Source organism: Pelodiscus sinensis, chromosome 8 (assembly GCF_052426305.1).
Source record: "Pelodiscus sinensis isolate ZL-2025 chromosome 8, ASM5242630v1, whole genome shotgun sequence".
Lineage (NCBI taxonomy): Eukaryota > Metazoa > Chordata > Testudines > Trionychidae > Pelodiscus > Pelodiscus sinensis.
This window is the reverse complement of record NC_143059.1, coordinates 74,813,619-74,837,807: the sequence shown is the minus strand read 5'-3', so window position 1 is coordinate 74,837,807 and position 24,189 is coordinate 74,813,619. Positions and strand designations below refer to the sequence as shown.

General features: G+C 60.4%; 1 protein-coding gene across 1 annotated transcript in view; it reads right to left on the bottom strand.

Moving 5' to 3' along the window:
• CNNM1 (cyclin and CBS domain divalent metal cation transport mediator 1) overlaps positions 1-22,993 on the bottom strand; it is a 41,692-nt gene extending 18,699 nt beyond the window's left edge. The window contains exons 1-2 of the mRNA XM_075934460.2: positions 21,491-22,993; positions 1,001-1,144 (exon numbers count right to left, since the gene is read on the bottom strand). Of these exons, the coding sequence (XP_075790575.2) occupies positions 1,001-1,144; positions 21,491-22,940 (1,594 nt within the window). The 5' untranslated portion in view covers positions 22,941-22,993. The remainder of the gene's footprint in view (positions 1-1,000; positions 1,145-21,490) is intronic.
• Positions 22,994-24,189: the final 1,196 nt, after the last annotated feature.

Below are 24,189 nucleotides of genomic sequence, written 5' to 3'. Positions count from 1 at the left end.
CCTCCAGAACCAGGCCAGCCCCTACCTCTTGGGCGCCCCGGGGGCGGAGAGAAGCCCTCTGGCCAGTGGGCAGGGGCGAGCAGAGGGGCAGGGGGGGCGAGCAGAGGGGAAGGGGGGGTGAGCAGAGGGGAAGGGGCGAGCGGGGGGGAAGGAGCCAGGGGTCTTTTTCCACATCCCCGCTCCCAGTGCCGATTGTTCGCCCTGATTCACTCTGCACGCGTACAGTGAGGAAGATGCGGGGTGCCCAGTGCACACAGCCCCAGCCACCCTGCCCATGGGCAGGGCCAGCAGTCAGACCCCTTCGGAGCGTGGGCCTGGCCCTACTGTAAGCCCAGCCCAGGGCACTACGGCAGCCCGATGCTGCCCCGCACAGCTGAGATCATTTCCCGAGAACGAAGGGCGTTTAACTCCCAGCTGCTCAGGCTGACTGCGTCCGTCTGTCTAGGGCCCTGCGCTCAGCATCTGGCCCGCAGCTCTGACTGTGTCCGTCTGTCTAGGGCCCTGCGCTCAGCATCTGGCCCGCAGCTCTGACTGTGTCCATCTGTCTAGGGCCCTGCGCTCAGCATCTGGCCTGCAGCTCTGACTGTGTCCGTCTGTCTAGGGCCCTGCGCTCAGCATCTGGCAGGCAGCTCCGACCGTGTCCATCAGTCTAGGGCCCTGCGCTCAGCATCTGGCCCGCAGCTCCGACCGTGTCCGTCTGTCTAGGGCCCTGCGCTCAGCATCTGGCCCGCAGCTCCGACCGTGTCCGTCTGTCTAGGGCCCTGCGCTCAGCATCTGGCCCGCAGCTCCGACCGTGTCCGTCTGTCTAGGGCCCTGCGCTCAGCATCTGGCCCGCAGCTCCGACCGTGTCCGTCTGTCTAGGGCCCTGCGCTCAGCATCTGGCCCGCAGCTCCGACCGTGTCCGTCTGTCTAGGGCCCTGCGCTCAGCATCTGGCCCGCAGCTCCGACCGTAAAGGTCTGTCTAGGGCCCTGCGCTCAGCATCTGGCCCGCAGCACTGACCGTAAAGGTCTGTCTCGTCCAGGATCTCAGACTTGATGATCTCTTCTATGACATCCTCCAGCGTGACGATCCCCATCACCTCATAGAACGGGTCTCCCTCCCCTTCGTTGTTCACCCGCTGCACGATGGCCAGGTGCGATTTCCCTGCGGAGGGGACAGAGCAGGAATGGGACCCCCAGGCTGAGGTGCTCAAGAAATCCCAGGGCAGGGGGAGCCGCTGGAAGGCAAGGGAGCACTTTGCCAGCACGCTGGGAGGTGACCTGGTGCCCGAGGGATGGGCACAGGCAGCAGCACTGCCCTGGAGGACCTGACCCATCCCCCTGGAGCTGGACAGGAGGCACGGCTTGGAGTGGGCCTTGCCATTTGCCCCGTGGCAGCGCCCTGCCCTGGAGGCCCTGCCCAAGGGAGAATATAGAGCCTGGTGAGACCAGCCAGGGCTCATAGGGAACATGCCGGACGCCAGATTTCCCTTTCCTGGAGCCCCTAGCTCCCAGGACTGCGGGAGCCTCTTCTTGTTCTGCTCTGGAAAACTGGCTCCCACATCCGGGCCCAAGTTCTCAGGAGAGGCTGCTCTGAGTGTGGCACGGCCGGACGGGGGGCTCCGTGCTTTGTCCCAGCCCTGCGCACCAGCTCAGCAGCACCCCCCTCAGGTGACAGGGAGTGAGGGGAGTGAGGGATCTAGTGAGCAGGGGGGGCAGGGCCTGAGGGTTGGTGCCCTGAAGCCGGGGGTTCTGTGCTTGCTTGGACTCAATGCCGGGCAGGTCTGTGCACTTCCTGCCAGAGCCCGCGAGCTCAGCTGCCAGCAGGGGAAACCCGAGAAGCTGTGCCCGGCTGGACGGAGGAAGGAGACGGTTGAAGGTATCTAGGAGCCCTTCCCATCCCTGCTCTCGGTGGGCAAAGGACCCTGATTCACAGGGGAGACGCCCCTGTAGGACCCTTCTCCACTGCCGACTAGGGACGAGGCAGGCCCGGGCCCCGCTCCTGAGCCTGGCTGGGAGCACAGGTCTCTTGGGTGGGAGGGGGTTAGGTCAGCCCACAGTGACCCTGGCACCGGACCGAAGCTGGTTCCTGTTCCCCCAGGGCCCGTGCTGGGAGCGCACAGAGGCCGGCGCGGGAGGGTGGGAGTTCTGCGCTCAACACCTGGCTCTCAAACGTGACAAGCACCAGGCTCACCAGCCCTGCGCCGCCTGTAGCTCTGCCCCCTCGCGCCCCCAGCCACGCGCACATGGAGAGGGCAGAGGGGAGAGCGCCCACCCCCAGGAAGCAAGGCGGCTCCTGGCAGGGAGGCTGACGGGCAGAGCGGAGCTTTCTGGAAATGCCCGTTGCAGCTACTCGACCCCATGGGGGATGGCACCAGATCCGCCTGCCAAGTCCCTTGCCCCCAGCCCCACCCTCTCAGCTCCTGCAGCCGGGATCCCTGAGGAAGAACCTAGACAGGCTGCAGTCCCTGTGCCCAGGTCCTGCTCCCCTCTGCGTGGTGCTGGGACGCGGGCTGGAAGGAGCCCCCTTTCCATGGCTGCGGCCACTGAGGCACAGGGACGAGAGGAGTCGTTTTTGGCGAGGCAGGAGTCCAGGGCAGTCCGCCGAGGGGGGGGGGGCAGGGCACTGACTGCGCCCCTCCCCGGGGGACCCACCAGCGCGGAGCCCAAGGAGACAGCTCTGGAGAGGGTCACAGGTCGGACCTGAGCCCACCAGTCCGGCCTCCTGTCCCAGCGTGGCCAGAACCAAAGGCCCTAGATCGGGGCTGGGCAAAATACGGCCCGGGGGCCGGATCCGGCCCGCACAGCTGACGCGGCTTTAAAACCCAGTGCCCCGCCCCCCGGCTCGCTCCCCGCCCCCAGCCCAATCCTCAGTTCCTACTGGTCAAAAAGAACCGACCAATAGGAATTGACCGGAGCCAATCTCTCAGCTCCTATTGGCTGGAAACAACCAGAGAGCTTGGCCTGGGGCTGGGGCCCGCACAAGCCACCTCCCCCTGCAGGAGCGAGAGCCACGTGGCTGCAGCAGCCAGGGAGCCCGGCCCGCCCTGGGGCGCTGGCCAGGAAAGCGGCTCCCGGCCAGACCCCTCCCTCGGGTCGCCTCCAAACCCCGGACCCAGGCCACGACCCCCTCCCCGACCCTGCGCCCCTCCTGCGCCCCTCCCCCAGGCCAGAACCCCCTCCCCGACCCTGCGCCCCTCCCCCAGGCCACGACCCCCTCCCCGACCCTGCGCCCCTCCCCCAGGCCACGACCCCCTCCCCGACCCTGCGCCCCTCCCCCAGGCCAGGACCCCCCGCCCCAGGGCGATTTAAAATGGCCCTGGGCCAATGTTCCTGCTAATCTTTTCCATTTGGGTGCAGACGCGCCCCACCAATGGACACACACCTGGCTGTGGGCGCTCTGCTTGTCAGCTGGGTGGCCTTGGAACAAGAACATCAGCAGGGCCAGACGGGGTCAGAGCAACGGCCCGTCCAGTCCAGGGTCCTGTCTGCCCACAGTGGCCAGTGCCCGGGGCCCAGAGGGAGGGAATCTCTCCTGAGCGGCCGCACAAGTGCCCAGCTTAGAGGGAACAGCGCCCGGGTCCCCGCTGCCACCACTAGCGGGGCTGGCGCGGCAGCAGCCAGCATGGCCCTGCAGCTATGGGCGGGATGAGTCTTGGCACGCTGGCCCCGCCCCGAGCACCCTGTCTCCCACCTAGGAGCCGCTGCCAGAGGGGGGTGCCCCAGGTAAGCGCTGCAACCCCCTCCCAAATCCCAACTCCTTTCCAGAACCTGCCCCCCGATCCACTCCCACATTCCCTACCAGAGCCTGCACCTGCACCCCAGCCTGTACCCGATTCCCTCCCAGAGCCCATCTTCTTTCCCCCTCCTGCACCCGAACTCCTGCTCCAGCCCGGGGGGGGGCGGTGGGAGTTCGAATGGGGGAGGGGTGCGGGCTTGGGGCATTCCGAGCACCAACAACATTTCTGCAAACCTGTCGCCCCTGCCCTTCACCATCATTCAGACCCCTTCTGCCAGCCTGCGAACCCGGCAAGCGCGGGGCAGTCCCGGGGCGCCTGCCGCCCGAGCGCCTCCTGCCCTTGTTCCCACCAGCGCAGGGACCGGCCTCGGCGCTGCACGGAAAGCAGCGACCGCGCCGGGCCCCTCCCAGCAGGGGCTGACTGCTCCGCACGGCAGGGCGCCCAGGCTAGTCACCCCCCAGCTGAAGTTCATATTGTCAGATCCACACAGAGTCTGCAAGGGGGATCCCGGCGCAGCCCCCGTGGCAGAGCTGGGAACGGCGGCAGCGGCACTGCTGCCCGTACAGCTTACGGCACACATTGGAAAAAGGGATCCAGTTGGCCTGTTGAAACGCTGCCAGCTCTTTGGCTCAGACCCTCGCTCCCTCTGTCCCACGCAGCCTCTCTCCTGTCTGGCCAACGAGCAGTGACAGAACAGCACTTCCACCTAACGAAGTACGAAGAACCGGCCTTGGCTGCATGAGAGCAGCAGCAAGGTTTCATCGGGAATAAATCTTAGCAAAACCCCACTTTCAAGCACTTCATGTTTGCCAAAACCTCCTTCCAGACACTCGGGGCCATCTGGTCTCATGCACGGCGCTGGGTGAGAAAGGGCTGTGTCTTTTGGCCACAGGCTGACTGTTAATGACACTCGCACTCGGCCAAAACCACCAAGCTGCCACAACGCGTAGGAGGTGCTACTTCACAGCACCAGGGCCTACGAGGGTCTTTTCCTTCTTGGCCAAGTACCTCCTGCTATGCGGTGAGCTATTCCGAGCAGCCTCCGATTTCCCACTCCATGTTCAAACAGCAGCGAGTTTATTGTAACGTTACTTTGGGGGCGACCATACGGCTCTGTTGTAAATGGGACACAGCTGGAAGGGCTGTGTGACCATTCCAGACTTAGAGCTTGAGTTCTTTTTGTTAAACACTTGAGCCATACAAACCCTCCGGCATTAAGATACCGGATTCCCAAACTGAAGCCCACATCACAAACGGCGCAGGTGCACAAAGTGGCGGCGATGGAAAATCACAGAAGATAGAAGTTGGCAGAGACCTCTAGTCCAGCTCTCCGCTCAAAGCAGGACCAACCCCAGCTAAAATCATCCCAGTTGGGCTTTGTCCAGCCAGGACTTAGAGGGTTTTAGGATGGAGATTCCACCCCCTTCCTAGGGACCAGCCCAGGGCTTCCCCACCTCCTAGGGAAAGAGTTTTTCCTAATATCTAACCTAGACCTTCCCCACTGTAACTTGAGCCCATTGCTCCACGTTCTGCCACCGGCCCCCACTGAGAACAGCCTCTCTCCAGCCTCTGGAACCCCCTGCAGGGAGTTGCAGGCTGCTCTCAAACCCGCCTCACTCTTCTCTTCTGCAGACTAAATAAGCCCCAATCCCTCAGCCTCTCCTTATAAACCATGTGCCCTAATCTCCAAATCCTTTTTTTTTTTTTTGCCCTCCACTGGACTCTCTCCAATTGATCCACATCAGGCCAACCCAACCCATGATCCAGGTCACTAATGAAGACGTTGAATAAAACCAGCCCCAGAACTGAGCCCTGGGGCCCTCTGCTTGATACCAGCTGTCACGTTGCTGAATTGGAGGGAAGCAGCCAGATCGCTGCTGCACCCCTGGGTGGGGGTGTTGGCCCCAGAAATTGGTATGGGGGGATTGAATGGGTATTGAATTGTTTGTTGATCTTATGTACGCTATTTATGTGAATGTATAATGTCTATGTGTGTAGGTAGGAATCTGTAATATGTGTGGAAGCTGAATATTTCTGTGAATGTGGTTGAGCATTGCTATGGACAGGCTGGGTAGCAAAGCCCTGTGGAACAATGGCCCTTGATGGCCCAAAGACACACCTAAAGCAGGAGGGCGGAGACCCAAGGGCTGCCAGCAGAGAGAGGCTGAGGACCAGGTGACCGGCTGAGACCAGAAGAGGCCAGGAAGGAGATAAATAGGCCATGTGGTCGAGGCCATTTTGGTTCTCAGCTCAGCACTTGATCCCACAGGCAGCACTGCAGGGATTGAAGAGCCCGGAAGACCTGGGAACCCATCCTGATCGTAGGATGTGCAATAAGGACTTTTAACCAGCAGCTGCAACATCTCTGCTAGAGCCTGCATCGAGAACTGGGAGATTCGGTGCATGTAACGTACTGTACTTTAATAACCTTACTCTCAGGCTTTTCTTTCTTGTAATAATAAACCTTTAGATATAGATTCTAAAGGATTGGCCCAGCATGATTTGTGGGTAAGATCCAGAGGGTAAATTGACCAGGGATCTGTGGCTGGTTTCTTGGAACCGGACAGAACTTGTTCGGGGTAGGTGGGATTGGGTGCTAGGACCCCCCACCTGTGTATAGGCCCGGGGCCATCTGGGGCACAGATATTGCTGGGGTGTCGGAGGGGTTTTGCTCGGGAGGCTTCAGGCAGGCAGCTGAAGCGCTCTGTGGGACTGGTTTGTGGCCTGTTTGGAGAGGTCGCCAGTCAGGGGGACTGTAAATAGCCCCGGATTTGAGCAATTCGCCCTGAGCGGACGCCCTAAGCTGTGCCCAGACACGGCCTGGTCTGTCACACCAGCCAGTGCTTTTTTTGTGATGGTGCTGCCCGGAACGGTGTCCTGTCACCTATTTTCCCAGCAGGACTTGCCCCACGGGTGCCGGCACCTATTTTCCTGGGGCAGCTCAGCTCCTGATGGAAGCCTGCTCGACTCCCAGCATGGCATTGTGGCTGTTTTTACTCAAGTCTTCTTACAAAAAAAGCACCGATACCAGCTACCATCTAGACATCGAGTCATTGATCGGCACCCGTTGGGCCCGACAGTCTAGCCAGCTTTCTACCCACCTTACAGGCCGTTTCTCCAATCCAGACTCCCTTAACTTGCTGGCAAGAATATTGTGGGAGACGTATCAAAAGCCTTGCTAAAGTCAAGGTCTATCACATCCACTGACTTCCCCATGTCCACAGAGCCAGTTACCTCATCGTAGAAGCTAATCAGGTTGGTCAGGCAGGACTTGCCCTTTGGGAATCCATGTTGACTAATCCTGATCACTTTCCCCTCTTCCAAGTGCCTCAGAATGGATTCCTTGAGGATCCCTCCATGATTTTTCCGGGGACTGAGGTGAGGCCGACTGGTCTGTAGTTTGCTGGTTTGTCCTTCTTCCCTTTTATGCTGGGCACTGCATTTGCCTTTTCCCAATCATCCGGGATCTCTCCCAATCTCCACGAGTTTTCAAAGATAATGGCCAAAGGCTCTGCAGTGACATTTGCCAACTCCCTCAGCATCCTCGGATGCAGTAAATCCGGACCCATGGATTTGTGTATGTTTAGCTTTTCTAGATAGTTCCTAACCTGTTCTTTCCCCACCAAGGGCTGCCCACCTCCTTCCCATACGGCGCTGCCTAGTGCAGTAGTCTGGGAGCTGACCTTGTCTGTGAAGACGGAGGCAAAGAAAGCATTGAGTACTTCAGCTTTCCCCACATCATCTGTCACTAGGTTACCTCCCTCATCCAGTAAGGGCCCCACCCACTCCCTGCCCACCCTCTTATTGCTAACACGCCTGTAGAAACCTTCCTTGTTCCCCTTCACATCCCTTGCCAGCTGCAATTCCAATCGCGCTTTCCCCTTCCTGAGAACTCCCCTGCATTCTCGAGCAATATATTCATCCTCCTCCCTACTCATCTGCCCACATTTCCAGTCCTTGTCAGCTTCCTTTGTGCATTGGAGCGCACCGGAGAATTCTCTGCTAAGCTGAGCAAGTCACCTGCCAGATTTGCTTTTCTTACTGCACATTGGGATGGTCTGTTCCTGTGCCCTCAATAAGTCTTTAAAATCCAGCCAGCTCTGCTGGACGCCTTTCCTCTCCCCAGGGGATCCTGCCCATCAGTTCCCTGAGGGAGTCCTGGGCTGCTTGTCTGATGTCCAGGGTCCGTATCCTGCTGCTCCCCGCTCCTCCTTTGGCCATCACAACGACCCGCTGCTCCAGGCCTGTGCAGCACGGAGCGGCGATCTCAGTCCATTCCCTGCCACAGCACACTCCCAACTGCCAGTGTCTCCTCCAGAGATGCCCAGCAAACATGGGCACCAGATGCTGCTGCTCCCAAAGTGCTGGCACTTGGGTAGGATAGAACAATGGGGCGCGAAATCCTGCCCCAACTCACTCATCCCAGTCCAGGCTGCCACTTCCCCAGCATTCCCGTGTCTTTTGGGGCAACCGCCTCGGCTCTACAAGGCGATGACGGCCTGTGACGGCGCGTTGGGGGTCCCCGTCTCCTGCACCCCGAAATGGCACAAACAGACTGCACCAGCCGGTGGAATAGAGGAAGTTTATTGCCTCTCCAGGATACAGCACAGCACAGATGTAATCTGGTCACAGAGCTGGGCTAGGATGCCTCAGGCCCCCTTGAGATGGGGGAGACTGGGCCCCTAAACTCCAGCCCCTTCCCTAGGCTGTCTCCTCCATGCTCCAAGACAGCAACTAACTAACTCCCTTCCATCCCTGCCCCCCAGCCAGGGCAGCATCCACCTTCCTTTGTTCCTCTCCATGGGGGGTGTCTGGTCACTGGTTTGCATAGTGACTCATCCTGTTTTGCTGGGTCGTGGTACCCACGGCAGCCAGTGGGGGTTACCCCAGAGCCAGCAGCACAGAAACCAGCCAGGTACCCCCACTACGTCACACGGCCATTCGCTGCATGCGGTCTTAGCCAAGGCGTTTAAACTCTCTCTCACCTTTCCCACCGTCTGATCTGTCGGGAAACACAGCCAGTCTCTCTGTTGTACTATTCCATGTTTTCTGAACAGTCTCGCGGTTTCCTACAGGGAAAAATCTCATTTCACACTAAGTCCATGGACCGCGATCAGCTCTCCCTGGATCGGCACACATCGCACGGCCCGTCCCTGTCTTTTCCAGCAGTTTAACTTGACTTCTCACATGACTGGAGCGCGGCATCACCTCTGGGTTCTGGGCCTGCGTCATAGACCTGTCCTCAGCCTGCGTGCACAAGCTCCTTGTATGACCTCATTTAATGATCTTACTAGCCACTGTGATGTAGTGTCAGTACCTTGCTGGTCGCTATGCTTGGGCTGTGGGTGACCCCCACTGGCCGGCGTCCGGAGCACTGCCCAGCAGGTGGGCTGCCTAAGATGCAACTGGTCTGACCAGTTGAGGGCAGCGAGGGAATGAGGAAGTGAGTGTTGGGGGAAGGGGCAGTCTGGGGCTGGAATCATGAAAGAACCAGTCTAAGGAGGGGGCTGGAATCTAGGGGTCCAGGGATCCCATGTCAAGGGGTCTGAGGCATCCTGGCCCAGACTCCTATAGACACATCACGTCTATGCTGTGCAGTATCCGGGAGAAGCAGCTGGTGGAGTCTATTCTTGCTGCTACGGGGCTGCAGGATTGGAGGAACCCCAACACGTTGTAACAGCCACCTCCTCATCTTAGAGCTTGGTTTGCTGCTCTGACAATCATTTAATGCCGGGCAGGGTGGAATGTGCCGGGAGCCACGACAGCGGCCTGCATTACTGCAGTAGCACGGAATGCTATTTCACTTCTGCCGTACTGGCTCTCCAAGGTCCCTTTGCTGCTGGTCAGAATGCCCGACGGGGAATCAGATACAAATTACACTTGCAGCCAGGTACAAATCTCTAATTCCAGTGAGTTTCAACATTTTCTCCATTAGTGCAGCCATCAGAATGGCTGCATAATTCAATAACCTTTCCGATTTCAAGACTAGGAACACAGAAGGCTCCTCCCACTCCCATGAATTCCTGCTCCACAAACAGGGGAATCAGTGTCCAGCTGTAATCTGATTTCCCATCACTAACATTTTTTTGGTTCTCTCTCTCAAGGGCTCTGTCTTACATATCTCCTTTACCCATTTTTGACTCTGATAATATGAGGAAGTGTGTGGCAACCCATCTAATTTGTCCATTAAGTATTTATGAGGCTTGCTGGGAGCTTAACTGCCATTTTCATGATTCCCTCTGTCCTCTGCCCAACAGGTTAGCTCTTAAGTCATGCCTTTGCTAAACAGAAGATGGATTCTGTCACAATCAATTTTCCAGTGTTTGATTTAGCAGGTCTAGTTAAGACTTGCTAAATTGAACTCAGAGGGTGCCCCCATTGGTGGCAGGGAATCCTGCTTCTGCGAGGAGTAAGGGAAGCCAATAGAAGCATTTCTACTCTCGGCCTCCCGCTGTGGGGTCGGTGGGAAAACTCGAAACAAGATACATTGACTCCAGCTATGTAACTAACACAGCTGGAGTGGCGTACCTTCATTCCACCGTCCCCTTTAGTTTAGACTCAGTCTAGTAGTTTTATCTTTGGATTCATTGGTGTTCCTCCCGTGACGCTGCACCACGTGGACTGGTGTTTTCACATGCCAGTCACAGAAGTCTGGCCACGAGCAGCTCCAGGTTTCTAAGAGTTGTTTTTGAGGTTGAACCAAAAGCTTAGCATCCGTGATCTGAAACCGGTCTACATCCTCCTCACCCACGAAAGCTCATCACCTAATAAACCATCTTGTTAGTCTTTAAAGTGCTACATAGCCCTGTTTTTTGTTTCAGCTGCACCAGACTAACACGGCTACATTTCTATCACTATTTGTTACCAGATACACTCGTCAGTGTGGCCCTCCTACTGGGACACTCTAGTTTGAGATGATCTAGGTGAACTTTGCGAGATGATTAATTATTCAACACTCTGTCATGATTATGAGGGTTAGCCAGCAGCCTGGGGATTAAGGGGTTAACTACACCTAGCCAGGTGGAGTGACCAATAGGAATGTAGGTGGGACTTTTCAAACTGGGACAAAGGAATTTGGGTTTGTCCTTTCTCCCTTTTGTCTCTCTGAGAGAGAGTTCTCTACAGCTAGAGAGAGGGACAAGCATGTCTCTCTCTCTCCAAGACACCATTCTTCATTTTCTGTAAGTAGGGTAAAGTATAGGCAGTTTCGTTAGGTTTTATTGTTTTAAGGGTTGGGTATGGGATCTGAGATCTGGCACTGCTTACAAGATGTTTTGGCTTTTCTTTGTAACTAAGTTCTAGGCCCATGGAGTTTCTCCATGAGTATATTTTGTTACCTCCCTATCTAGTCATTATGTTTGCAACAGGAATATTGTTGTAATAATAAAAGTTCTTTCTTTTCTTTTATTAACCTGGCAGTGGTTAATTATGTGCCTTGATTTTTATCTTAGGGGTGAGATTTCCCAAATGATCTTTCCCCCGATTTCTTTATCAACATTTGGGTGGTGGCAGCGGAAGTTTTGTTCCCAAGATCTAGGTTTTTAAGATTTGGGGGGAAGTTTTATACCAAAGCCTGGTAGATAAGGCTTTGGGGTACACTTGCTGGCCCCCACGTCTGCATTTATCATGCCAGAGTGGGGAAGGAGCCATGACACACTGCTCCAAGGAATACAAACTTTTGGACTACCTGCATTTGTCACTGTAAAGATAGTCAAGTGTCCGGCTTCTCCCGATCTGTTCCTGGTTAAAAGCATCCCCTTAGTTGTTGCAAATGAGAATGTAAATCTCCAATCACTTCCCCACTTGGAAGTTCTCTGGAACGCCGCATGTATCTGCTCTTGGACTGCGTTCGGCCTTTCATGCTTAGTCCCTATGCTACAGTAAGCTCCTGCATACTAACGTGTTGCTTGGCACTCGCCACATTCTTTCCAGCCATTCACTAGTTCACTGGTTTCCTCAATAAGCCCCCTTTCCTCCACTGCTCATTCCTTTGATTCACATCACTACCGACCTTTGCAATTCTTCTGCCTTCCCCTCGCTTGCCAAGATTTCACATGGGCCAGAATCAGACGCTCAGTTCAGACTCAGAACACTGGAACTGGCAGGGACCTCGAGAGGCATCGAGTCCACCCCCTGCCCTCATGGCAGGACCCAGCACTGTCTAGAGCAGCGGTCTCCAACCTTTATATGCCCAAAATCGCCTTTTAAATGTCAGAACAAGCCAAGACCTACCGCTCCATCCTCCCCCCAGGCCCCACCCCTTCCTTGAAGCCCCGCCCTCTCTGTTCTCCTCCTCTCCATCACTTGCTATCCCCAGCCCTTATCAACTCTCAGGGCATGGCTATGCTGCCGCCTTTTTTTCAATTCTTCTATAGGAAGAGGTTTTTCCAAAATTTGGCCTGTCTAGACTGGGCCAAATGTCAGAAAAAACCCTTCTTTCGGAAGCCCCCTTATTCCTCGTGCAATGAGGAATACAGGGGTTGCTGAAAGAGCATGTTTGCTCTTCCGCTGTGTCAAGACTGGCCACTTTTTCTGGAAAAACTGGCCAGCTGTCTACACTGGCTGCTTGAATTTCCGCAAAAGCACTGACGCTCTCCTGTAAGATTGTCAGTGTTCTTGCGGAAATACTATGCTGCTCCGGTTCGGGAAAAAGTCTTTTTCCGAAAGACTTTTGTGCAAAAGGGCCAGTGTAGACAGCACAGGACTGTTTTCCGCAAAAAAGCCCCGGTCGCAAAAATGGCCATCGGGGCTTTTTTGCGGAAAAGCGGGTCTAGATTGGCCACGGACGCTTTTCCGCAAAAAGTGCTTTTCCGGAAAAGCATCCTGCCAATCTAGACGCGCTTTTCCGAAAATGCTTTTAACAGAAAAGTTTTCCGTTAAAAGTATTTCCGGAAAATCATGCCAGTGTAGACGAATCCCTCCAGTGATGGAGATTCCACAAGCTCCCCAGGCAACTTATTCCAGTGTGTGACCCCCCCTGACAGGCAGGAAGTTTTTCCTAACATCCAACCTAAACCTCCCTTCTGCAATTTAAGCCCCTTGCTGCTTGTCCTGTCCTCAGAGGCCAAGAACAATTTTCTTCCCTCCTCCTTGTAACATCCTTTTAAATACTTGAATGCTCTCATGTCCCCCTCAGTCTCCTCTTTTCGAAACTAAACAAACCCAATGTTTTCAGTCTTCCCTCATGGCTCATGTTCTCTAGACCTTTCATCGTCTTTTCACCTCTGGACCTTTCCCCATTTCTCCACATCCTTGGCCACGATTTTCAGTGTGTAGCAGAGCGATGAACCCAGCTCCCAGCGCCTCTACTGAAAGGTACGTGCAGGTTTCCTTTGAGGCTGAGCACTGGTAAGTCAGACCAAGAGTGATCGTTTTCTGCTTCAAGATAGAAATAAACCCCCTTCCGACGGCGCACTCCTAGTTCTCTCCTACCGCCCCCCGCTGGAACCCACAGGGGGTCCTCACATAGCTGCAGCCTGTACTCCGTGGAGACCCCGCCCTGAAAGAACTCTCTCCTGAACCCCCACTTCTGGCTTCAAGCCACCCCCAACCTCTCTAAGCTCGTCCTCTGAGGCAGGCACTACACGGACCAGACCCACCAATTCAGAGGCTGCCCGAGCAACAGACACGAAAGCTGCTCCCCCAGGACAGAGCTGTCAAGGCCCATGGACCCTAGGCCTGCCTAACGCAGCACGTGGTACGTCACCGGGTGCACAGAACGCCCCCGCCAGAGCCACGCGAATGAACCAGACAACCACTGCGCTCTGGAAGAAGCTCATAATGATCGAAGACCATCCCCACCGCATCAGCTGGGGGCGCACCCCGCCCCAAAGCGCCCGTCCCCGCCACGTCACCCGGGGGCGCACCCCGCCCCAAAGCGCCCGTCCCCGCCGCGTCACCCGGGGGGCACACCCCGCCCCAAAGCGCCCGTCCCCGCCGTGTCACCCGGGGGCGCACCCCGCCCCAAAGCGCCCATCCCCGCCGCGTCACCCGGGGGCGCACCCCGCCCCAAAGCGCCCGTCCCCGCCGCGTCACCCGGGGGCGCACCCCGCCCCAAAGCGCCCATCCCCGCCGCGTCACCCGGGGGCGCACCCCGCCCCAAAGCGCCCGTGTGACGTAGTGGGGGTACCTGGCTGGTTTCTATGCTGCTGGCTCTGGGGTAACCCCCACTGGCTGCCGTGGGTACCACGACCCAGCAAAACAGGATGAGTCACTATGCAAACCAGTGACCAGACACCCCCCATGGAGAGGAACAAAGGAAGGTGGATGCTGCCCTGGCTGGGGGGCAGGGCTGGAAGAGAGTTAGTTAGTTGCTGTCTGAGAGCATGGAGGAGAGCCTAGGGGAAGGGGCTGGATTTTAGGGGCCCAGTCTCCCCCATCTCAAGGGGGCCTGAGGCATCCTAGCCCAGCTCTGTGACCAGATTACATCTGTGCTGTGCTGTATCCTGGAGAGGCAATAAACTTCCTCTATTCCACCGGCTGGTGCAGTCTGTTTGTGCCATTTCGGGGTGCAGGAGACGGGGGACCCCCAACGCGCCGTCACAGCCCGTCCCCGCCGCGTCCCCTGGGGGCGCACCCCGCCCCAAAGCGCCCGTCCCCGCCGCGTCCCCCGGGGGCGCACCCCGCCCCAAAGCGCCCGTCCCCGCCGCGTCCCCCGGGGGCGCACCCCGCCCCAAAGCGCCCGTCCCCGCCGCGTCACCCGGGGGCGCACCCCGCCCCAAAGCGCCCGTCCCCGCCGCGTCCCCCGGGGGCGCACCCCGCCCCAAAGCGCCCGTCCCCGCCGCGTCACCCGGGGGCGCACCCCGCCCCAAAGCGCCCGTGTGACGTAGTGGGGGTACCTGGCTGGTTTCTATGCTGCTGGCTCTGGGGTAACCCCCACTGGCTGCCGTGGGTACCACGACCCAGCAAAACAGGATGAGTCACTATGCAAACCAGTGACCAGACACCCCCCATGGAGAGGAACAAAGGAAGGTGGATGCTGCCCTGGCTGGGGGGCAGGGCTGGAAGAGAGTTAGTTAGTTGCTGTCTGAGAGCATGGAGGAGAGCCTAGGGGAAGGGGCTGGATTTTAGGGGCCCAGTCTCCCCCATCTCAAGGGGGCCTGAGGCATCCTAGCCCAGCTCTGTGACCAGATTACATCTGTGCTGTGCTGTATCCTGGAGAGGCAATAAACTTCCTCTATTCCACCGGCTGGTGCAGTCTGTTTGTGCCATTTCGGGGTGCAGGAGACGGGGGACCCCCAACGCGCCGTCACAGCCCGTCCCCGCCGCGTCCCCTGGGGGCGCACCCCGCCCCAAAGCGCCCGTCCCCGCCGCGTCCCCCGGGGGCGCACCCCGCCCCAAAGCGCCCGTCCCCGCCGCGTCCCCCGGGGGCGCACCCCGCCCCAAAGCGCCCGTCCCCGCCGCGTCACCCGGGGGCGCACCCCGCCCCAAAGCGCCCGTCCCCGCCGCGTCCCCCGGGGGCGCACCCCGCCCCAAAGCGCCCGTCCCCGCCGCGTCCCCCGGGGGCGCACCCCGCCCCAAAGCGCCCGTCCCCGCCGCGTCCCCCGGGGGCGCACCCCGCCCCAAAGCGCCCGTCCCCGCCGCGTCACCCGGGGGCGCACCCCGCCCCAAAGCGCCCGTCCCCGCCGCGTCCCCCGGGGGCGCACCCCGCCCCAAAGCGCCCGTCCCCGCCGCGTCCCCCGGGGGCGCACCCCGCCCCAAAGCGCCCGTCCCCGCCGCGTCCCCCGGGGGCGCACCCCGCCCCAAAGCGCCCGTCCCCGCCGCGTCCCCCGGGGGCGCACCCCGCCCCAAAGCGCCCGTCCCTGCCGCGTCACCCGGGGGCGCACCCCCCCCAAAGCGCCCGTCCCCGCCGCGTCACCCGGGGGCGCACCCCGCCCCAAAGCGACCGTCCCCGCCGCGTCACCCGGGGGCGCACCCCGCCCCAAAGCGCCCGTCCCTGCCGCGTCACCCGGGGGCGCACCCCCCCCAAAGCGCCCGTCCCTGCCGCGTCACCCGGGGGCGCACCCCCCCCAAAGCGCCCGTCCCTGCCGCGTCACCCGGGGGCGCACCCCGCCCCAAAGCGACCGTCCCCGCCGCGTCACCCGGAGGCGCACCCCGCCCCAAAGCGACCGCGCTGCCTGTGACCCTCAGCCCTGGGCCCCAAAGGAAACCTGCCCCCCTTTCAAAAGATGCCCTGGGAATTCCTACCCTTCCTGGGCACTGAACAGAGACCCTGGACTGCAGAGTTCTTTCCACAGCCCCCTTTTCTGGCCCTGTGCCCCAAGGGCAGGGAACGGGCACTTCACCTGCAATGGTCCCTTAGAATCTGGGCTCAGTCGCTGAACTCTCAGTTGCACCCTGCATTTCGCAGTGAATCCCTTGGGGGCGGGAGGCTGCGTGTGGCCAGAAAGCGCCTCTCTCTCCAGCCCAGGCTATTGCCGTGGTGTCGACGGAGAGCAGCCTGCTCAAAGCACCGGAGGGCCCTGGGTTTCTAGAATTCGAAAAACAAAATCACTTGATCCCAGTTACATCCGTCTGTAGGGAGAGGAGGCTGGTTGCAAATAGCCTGGCCTACTTGCTTTTCACATCTCTGCTAATGACACGGGGGCTTTTAAACGCAACACTTCTCAGCAGAAAACGTGCCTCTGCAAAATCTGAAATTCTGCTACCAGGAAACTAAAGGCACAAGCAGGACTCGCGCTCACTGGCAGCATAGACTGTAAGCGGAAACGAAGGTAACGAACTAGCCACATCGTCTGTGACGTAGTGGGGGGAACCTGCTAACTCTCTGGCTGCTGTCTGTAGCACCACCGAGCAGACAAGCAATGAGTCACTATGCAAAGAGGGTATCCCAACTGATTTGGCCAGCTGACCCCCATGGAGAGGAACAAAGGGAGGTGGATGCTGCCCTGGCTGGGGGGCAGGGCTGGGGGAGAGTGAGTTAGTTCCTGGCTGGAAAGCAGCGAAGAAGGAGCTGGGGAGGGGGCTGGAACCCACCGGAGAGATGAGACAGCGTCTCCCGGGAGGCCTGCAAGCCGTAGCCCATCTAGGGCAGGAGCCAGCCCAGCGGAGCTACGGCGGCTGGAGATCCAGCTGCGGATGAAGGAATTGGAAGCAGAGGACCGAGAGAGGGACCGCCAGGACCAAGAGAAGGAGCGCCAAGATCGAGAAAGGGACCGCCAGGACCGAGAGAAGGAGCGCCAAGATCGAGAAAGGGACCGCCAGGACCAAGAGAAGGAGCGCCAAGATGGAGAAAGGGACCGCCAGGACCAAGAGAAGGAGCGCCAAGATCGAGAAAGGGACCGCCAGGACCAAGAGAAGGAGCGCCAAGATCGAGAGAGGGACCGCCAGGACCAAGAGAAGGAGCGCCAAGATCGAGAGAGGGACCGCCAGGACCGAGAGAAGGAGCGCCAAGATCGAGAAAGGGACCGCCAGGACCGAGAGAAGGAGCGCCAAGATCGAGAAAGGGACCACCAAGACCGAGAGAAGGAGCGCCAAGATCGAGAGAGGGACCGCCAGGACCGAGAGAAGGAGCGCCAAGATCGAGAAAGGGACCGCCAAGACCGAGAGAAGGAGCGCCAAGATCGAGAAAGGGACCGCCAGGACCGAGAGAAGGAGCGCCAAGATCGAGAGAGGGACCGCCAGGACCGAGAGAAGGAGCGCCAAGATCGAGAAAGGGACCGCCGGGACCGAGAGAAGGAGCGCCAAGATCGAGAAAGGGACCGCCAGGACCGAGAGAAGGAGCGCCAAGATCGAGAGAGGGACCGCCAGGACCGAGAGAAGGAGCGCCAAGATCGAGAAAGGGACCGCCAGGACCGAGAGAAGGAGCACCAAGATCGAGAAAGGGACCGCCGGGACCGAGAGAAGGAGCGCCAAGATCGAGAAAGGGACCGCTAGGACCGAGAGAAGGAGCGCCAAGATCGAGAGAGGGACCGCCAGGACCGAGAGAAGGAGCGCCAAGATCGAGAAAGGGACCGCCAGGACCGAGAGAGGCAGCGACAGCATGAGTTGGCCATGGCAGAGCGGAGAACCAGCGGGGCACCGGCTGCGCCAAGTGCGGATGGGCCCCAGGGTCCCGGGACTGCCAGACGCTTGGAGAGGCTCATGGTGGCCCAATTGAAGGACGTGGGCGACATAGACGGGAGCGGAAATTACACAATCCAGAGAGATTTTCTTAATGTTCCATCCACCGAGCGGTGTGGTGGGACGTGGGGGTCACATGACTGCATCGCACATGACCCCTCCCCTTGCCTCCCCTAGCCTGAGGGAGGGCCCTGCCCCACCCCCACTCCAGCCCTGCCCCCAAACCTAGGGGACTAGCAGAGGGACCTGGCCTTGGCAGCAGGGGGGAAGTGGAGGAACCTCAGCCTGAACCCAGCCCGCTGCACTCCGCTTCGGCTCCCGACCCCCGCAGCCTGCACCAGTCCGTTAATCCGCCAGGCCCTGTTGCCAGGGAAGGGACTGGGGAAAGGAATGGAAACCCCCCGTACCCCCCAGCAGTGCTGGGAAGTGGAGCAAGGCGGCTGAGAGTCAGCTGAGGGGAGCAGGCTGGGGCGAATTGCTCCACGTCCCGCTGCCACCTCCAGTGAGTCAGGGCCCCCGCTAGTACCCCGCTCCACTCTCGGCCCTGCGGGGGCCCCAAAGCCTGGGGCCCGGGACAGTCATTGGGGGGCACGTGACCCTTCATGCCCTCCATACACATTGTCCCAGGTTGAGCCTAAAGCACCTTAGCACCTGTGATTTAAGCCCATTGCTCCTTGTCCTGTCCTCAGAGGTTACAGAGAACGATTTTCATCCCTCCTCCTGGTGACACCCTTTTATGTACCTAACGCCTGTCGCGTCCCCTGCAGCCTGCTCGTCTCCAGACTAAACAAGCCCCGTTCCTCCAGCCTCCCTCATCGCCCCCGTTCTCTCGACCATCCATCAGTTTTGTTGCCTTTTTTTTCTTTTTGGACTTTCTCCAGTTCGTCAACATCTTTCCCGAAATGTGGCACCCAGAAGGGGACACTGCTCCAGATCAGCGCGGAGCGGGACAATTACTGCTTAGCTCTTGGATCGGAGCGGGAGCTGTGTCAGTCTGTATCTGCAGAAACAGCCAGGAGCCGTGTGGCACCCTGAGCTAACACATTTCTGTGGGCAGACGCTTGGCCCAGTCTTGGCCCACAAACGCTTGTGCCCAAAGAAATCTGCTAGTCTGTGAGTGCCACTGGACTCCTCGCAGTGCTCTCCTGCCTTGCTCCCAACACTCCTACAGACGCATCCCAGAGGGGCGGCAGGAGGAGCCTGGCCACAGAATTCCATTGTTGCCTCGTATTTCGGTTGTGACCCTCTATGACCCCAAGCGTTTCTGCACCAGTCCTCCCTCGCTGAACAAAGTGGGCGAGGGAATCTCTTAAGTCGGCAAGAGACACAGGCTTTCAAGCGACACGGCTGTAAGGATCCAGAGCCCGGGACAGCAGATATTCCTACAATGTGACCAGGAGCCATGCAGCAGCAGAGCCAGGAGCAGGTGCTGTGGGAAGCACACCCAGGAACCAGTGACAGCACTCAGCAGCCGTCTGGACAAGTCGCCCCCCCGGAAGTTGTCGGGGCAGCCACAGAGATCTGAGTGACACTGCCAGACTTTGCCTCTTTTCCTGGGCACTAACTCCAGTCTGACTGACTTCTGCCTCCTAAGCTTGTACTGCCTCTGATCTCTGCCCCCAGCCTGAGCGTGACCCTGACTCTGGTCTAGCGAGTGCTCCTGTCATTGGTGGGCAGACCTGTGCCCAGCTGTGACCCCTAGGCCATGCCACCTTGTGACGTAGTGGGGGTACCTGGCTGGTTTCTGTGCTGCTGGCTCTGGGGTAACCCCCACTGGCTGCCGTGGGTACCACGACCCAGCAAAACAGGATGAGTCACTATGCAAACCAGTGGGCAGACACCCCCCATGGAGAGGAACAAAGGAAGGGGGAGGCTGCCCTGGCTGGGGGGCAGGGCTGGAAGAGGGTTAGTTAGTGGCTGTCTGTGAGCATGGAGGAGACAGCCTAGGGAAAGGGGCTGGAGTTTAGGGGCCCAGTCTCCCCCATCTCAAGGGGGCCTGAGGCATCCTAGCCCAGCTCTGTGACCAGATTACATCTGTGCTGTGCTGTATCCTGGAGAGGCAATAAACTTCCTCTATTCCACCGGCTGGTGCAGTCTGTTTGTGCCATTTCGGGGTGCAGGAGAGGGGGAACCCCCAACGCGCCGTCACACGCCTACGCCCCAGTCCCCTATCACCCCTCTCAGGCACAGGGAAGGGCCGCCCTGTCAGATAAACACCACTCCCGACCAAGAGTTCAGCTACACATCTCCTACCAGACCAGCCTGGGCGAAGTGGCTTGGCCGCCCTTCCCCATTTTGTATTTGTGTAACTGGTGGTTCCTTCCGTGCATTTGTCCTTGTTGAACTTCATCCTCAGGCCCCTCCCCCGTTCTGAATTCTAACCCCGTCCTCCAACGCACTCGCAACCCCTACCGGCTTCTATGGCCCACAACTTGGTGCATGGGCACGCTCGCTGCCATTATCCAAAGTATTCCTGAAGATACTGAATAAAACGAGACCCAGGAAAGATCCGTGCGGGACCCTGTTTGATTGCACACCACTGAGAAGGGCGTCTGAGTGCGGGTTTCCGACCAGCTGGGCACCTGCTTATAGCCCGTTTGTCTAGGCTCAGTTTTTCTTATTGGTTTATAGTTACAGATTCCTAATCCCTACCCTCGTGCTGCAGACTGAGCCCTTACGGCTTGGCCGTCAGTGGACATGAGGATAATTGATCCCTGTCCTCTCCACAACCGCTGTTAGCAGACTCAAAGGCTGCCGTCAGGCCCCCCCAGTTGTCTTTTCTCAAGACTAAACATGGCCAATTTTTTAACCTTTCCTGGGCAAGGACTTCTCAACCTTTTCTCAGGTGTGTTGCTCTTCTCTGGATTCTCTCCAATGTGTCCCTTGCCTCGAGCTGGTGCCCAGAACTGGACACAGGAGGGCAGCAGAGGCCTCTCCAGGGCCAGCCCGAGTTTGCAGTGGCCTATATGACAGACAACACTCCTGGAAACATTCTCTGGACTAGGACTTGTTTTGCAATAGCATCGCATTGGTGCCTCACTTTCCATTGTGACCCACTCTCCCCCAGACCCTTTCCAGTGGCACCATCCAGCTAGTTGTTTCCAGCTCTGTAGTTGTGCCTTTGATTTTCCTGCCTACCTACTTTGCACTTGCCTTTTGAATGTTAACTTACTGACTGCAGAGCAGGGCCGTTCTGAATTCTAACCCTGTCCTCTAGCATGCTGCGCCCCTCCCAGTCTAGTGCTCACCTCGAACCGCCCACTGCTGCTGGGCTCTCCACTCTATCACACTGGCCAGTCTCATACCTAGGACAGACCCTGACCCGGTAACGCTGCTGCGAGGCAGGAGGGCAGGTCGGGACCAGCGTTACAGGCCAATGTATCTGCTTTGCTGACACGCCCCATGACTGCGAGCCTACAACACAACTTAGACTTTGGGAAAAGTTCTGAAGCCCAGCGCCACGGCCCGTCCTGCCCAACCCCAGTCCCCGCGCCGCCTGCTGGAACCGCCCAGCCCCCGGGAGCGGCGCAGAGCCGGCCGCACACGCCAGGGTCACGCAGGGCGCCAGGAGCCCCCTTCCCGCCCGCCCCTCCCGCCAGCGGCGGCCCGAGGGAGCGGGGCCCAAGCCGGGCAAGGGCCCGGGGAAGGCGGCGCCCGAGGGAAGAGGCTACCGCGGGGGTGCGCCCGGGGCAGGCGGCCCGGCCCCTCACCCTTCTTGAACTCCTCCAGCAGCGTGTCCAGGCGGCTGTCGTTGAAGACCCAGTGCAGCGGGCGGCGGTAGAAGCGGGTGACGGTCTGCAGCGGGGTGCAGTCGTCCGGGTCCACGAAGGCCAGGTCCTTGACGAAGAGCAGGTCCACGATGTTGTCCCGCCGCTCGCCCTCGTAGACCGGGATGCGCGTGTAGCCCGAGCGCAGGATCTCGGAGACGGTGGCGAAGTCGAGCACGGCGTCGGAGCGCAGCAGGAAGCAGTCGGCCAGCGGCGTGAGCACGTCCTCCACCGCCTTGGTGCGCAGCTCCAGCGCGCCCTGCACCATGGCCAGCTCCTCGCGCACCAGGTCGCCGTGCGGCTCGGCGGCGCGCAGGGTCTCCAGCAGGCGCTCGCGCGTGGAGCAGGTGCTGAGCTCCTGGCGCAGCGCCCAGTCCAGGAGGCGGCTGAGCGGGTAGCAGAGGGGCGCGGCAGCGGCCATCAGCAGGCGCGTGATGCAGAGCGTGTGCGAGGCGATGGCCAGCCCGTGGCGGGCGCACACGGCGTAGGGCAGCACCTCGCCCCCCAGGAACACGGCGCCGGTGCAGAGCAGCACTGGCAGCCAGGGCACCCCCTGCGCCCCGCCGGCCGGCTGCCCGGGCAGGGAGGCGCAGAGCCAGGCGGCCAGCGCCGCGTTGGCCCCGGCCTGGCCCAGCAGCAGGGTGCAGAGCAGGTAGGTGCCGCCGCGGCCGCGCACCGCCTGCACCCGGCGCGCCTGCTCCCGCTCGGCGGCCGAGCCGCTGTTGCGCAGGACGCGCAGCTCCAGCGGGTCCAGCGAGAGCAGCGCCAGGCGCAGGCCGCTGAACAGGCCCGACAGCCCCAGCAGCAGCAGCGCCCCCAGCGCCCGCAGCCAGCCCGCCTGCGGCAGCGGCCCCAGCCAGGGCTCCGCCGCCCGCCGCACCCGCAGCCCGAACCCGCCCGCCGCGCCGTGGTGCTGCCAGGCGCGCCCGTCCCAGGCGCAGAGCGAGAAGAGCCGCCCTCGCGGCCCGGCGCCGGGCTCCCCCTTGCGCGGCTCCCGCACCCGCACCTGCACCAAGGCGGAGCCGGCCGAGCCGCCGGGCTGCAGCGGGCCCAGCACCTCCACGTCCGAGGCCCAGGCGTTCTGCTGCGGGCAGCGCTCCCCGGGCGCCCGCCCCGCTTCGGCCCCGGCCCCGGCCGGCGGCTCCTCGATGAAGACCAGGCGGGGCTCGCTGCGGTTGCCCGGCCGCGGCGGCTGGAAGTAGAGGCGCAGCAGGAAGCTGGCCCCCTCCGCCGCCGCCAGCGCGCCGGCCTCCAGAGAGACCCTGCCCGGGGCCGTGTCCTCGGGCCGCAGCCCCAGCAGCCAGGCGGCCCCGGCGGACGGGCGGCGCGACAGCGAGAGGAGGAGCAGCAGCACCGCGCCCCGGCCGCGGCCCCAGCCCGCTTGCACCGCCATCTCGCACCGCAGCGCCGCGCCCGCCGCAGCGCCCCCCGCCCCCAGCCTGCTGCAGCGGGGGGAGCCGGGCGGGCCGGCCCACGTGCGCCGCCTGCCGCGGATTTCCAGGCTCCGGTAACGGCGGCGGAGGGGGGCAGGAGGCAGGTGCCGCCCGCAGGCTCTCGGTTGGGGCGCTCGTGTAGCCCGGACCTGGGCTTCAGCCGGCTGCATGTGGCCATGGGTGCCAGCCTGGAAGTGCAACGCACTGGGCTGGAGCCCAGGCCCTGCCAGGCAAGGCGCAGGAGCTGGGCTTGTTTAGTTTGGAAAGGAGGCTGAGGGGACATGAGAGCGGTTGGGGGGGGGGGGGTGGTTCCCCTTGGCTTCCGAGGGCAGGACAAGCAGCAAGGGGCACGGGAGGTTGAGGTTGGACATTGGGGAAAACTCCCTGCCTGCCAGGGGGTTAGACACTGGAATAAATTGCTGAGGGGGCTGTGGAATCGCCATCCCTGGAGATAGTTGAGAGCTGGGTGGCCGGACACCTGTCAGGGACGATCTAGAGAGGGGGGTAGGCAATAAAACGGGTGGTTAGCCAGGGTTAAGCCCTGGAGGCTGCTGCCACTTTACCCTGGGCCGCCTCCGGTACCAGCGATTGTAGCTTCCCCCAGATCCATTGGCCCGGAACAGCAATCCCTGGCCAATGGGGGCTGCGATCACCTGTACCTGCGGCCATGCTGGTAAGTAGAGTAGCTGGATCCAGCCTGTGGGTTGGTCTAGAGGGCGCTGGGTCCTGCTGTGAGCACAGGCGCTGGACTCGAGGTTCCTTCTGGTTCTATGATTCTTCTCCCAGACTAGGCCCTTCTGGGCCAGGGCTGCCCATGGCACATCACAGGCCATTCCTGGCTTGCAGCCACGCCCACCCAGGAGAGCTGGCTGCAGGGGCTCCTCCCGGCCACTGGGGTACAGCCCATCCCCGTAGCCACTGGGCAGACCCATAATGTTCTGCTCCAGGGTGGGCAGCAGACGCAGCAACGAGCCCTTCAAGTGTTCGCTGTTTATACCCAGCAGCAGCCGTGACCAGGGCCAGGCACTGACTTGAGCGGTCCCCGCCAGGACACCGTGCTCCCTTCTCTCCAGGCAGAGGGGTCAGCTCTATACTTCCATGTACAGAAGAGCTGGGCTCCTCTAAAGACACTTAACTGCACCGCACTGGTGTGTGTACTGGGCCAGCCTCACGCTGCCGCTGAAACCCAGCAGCCCCTGTTCCCAATGG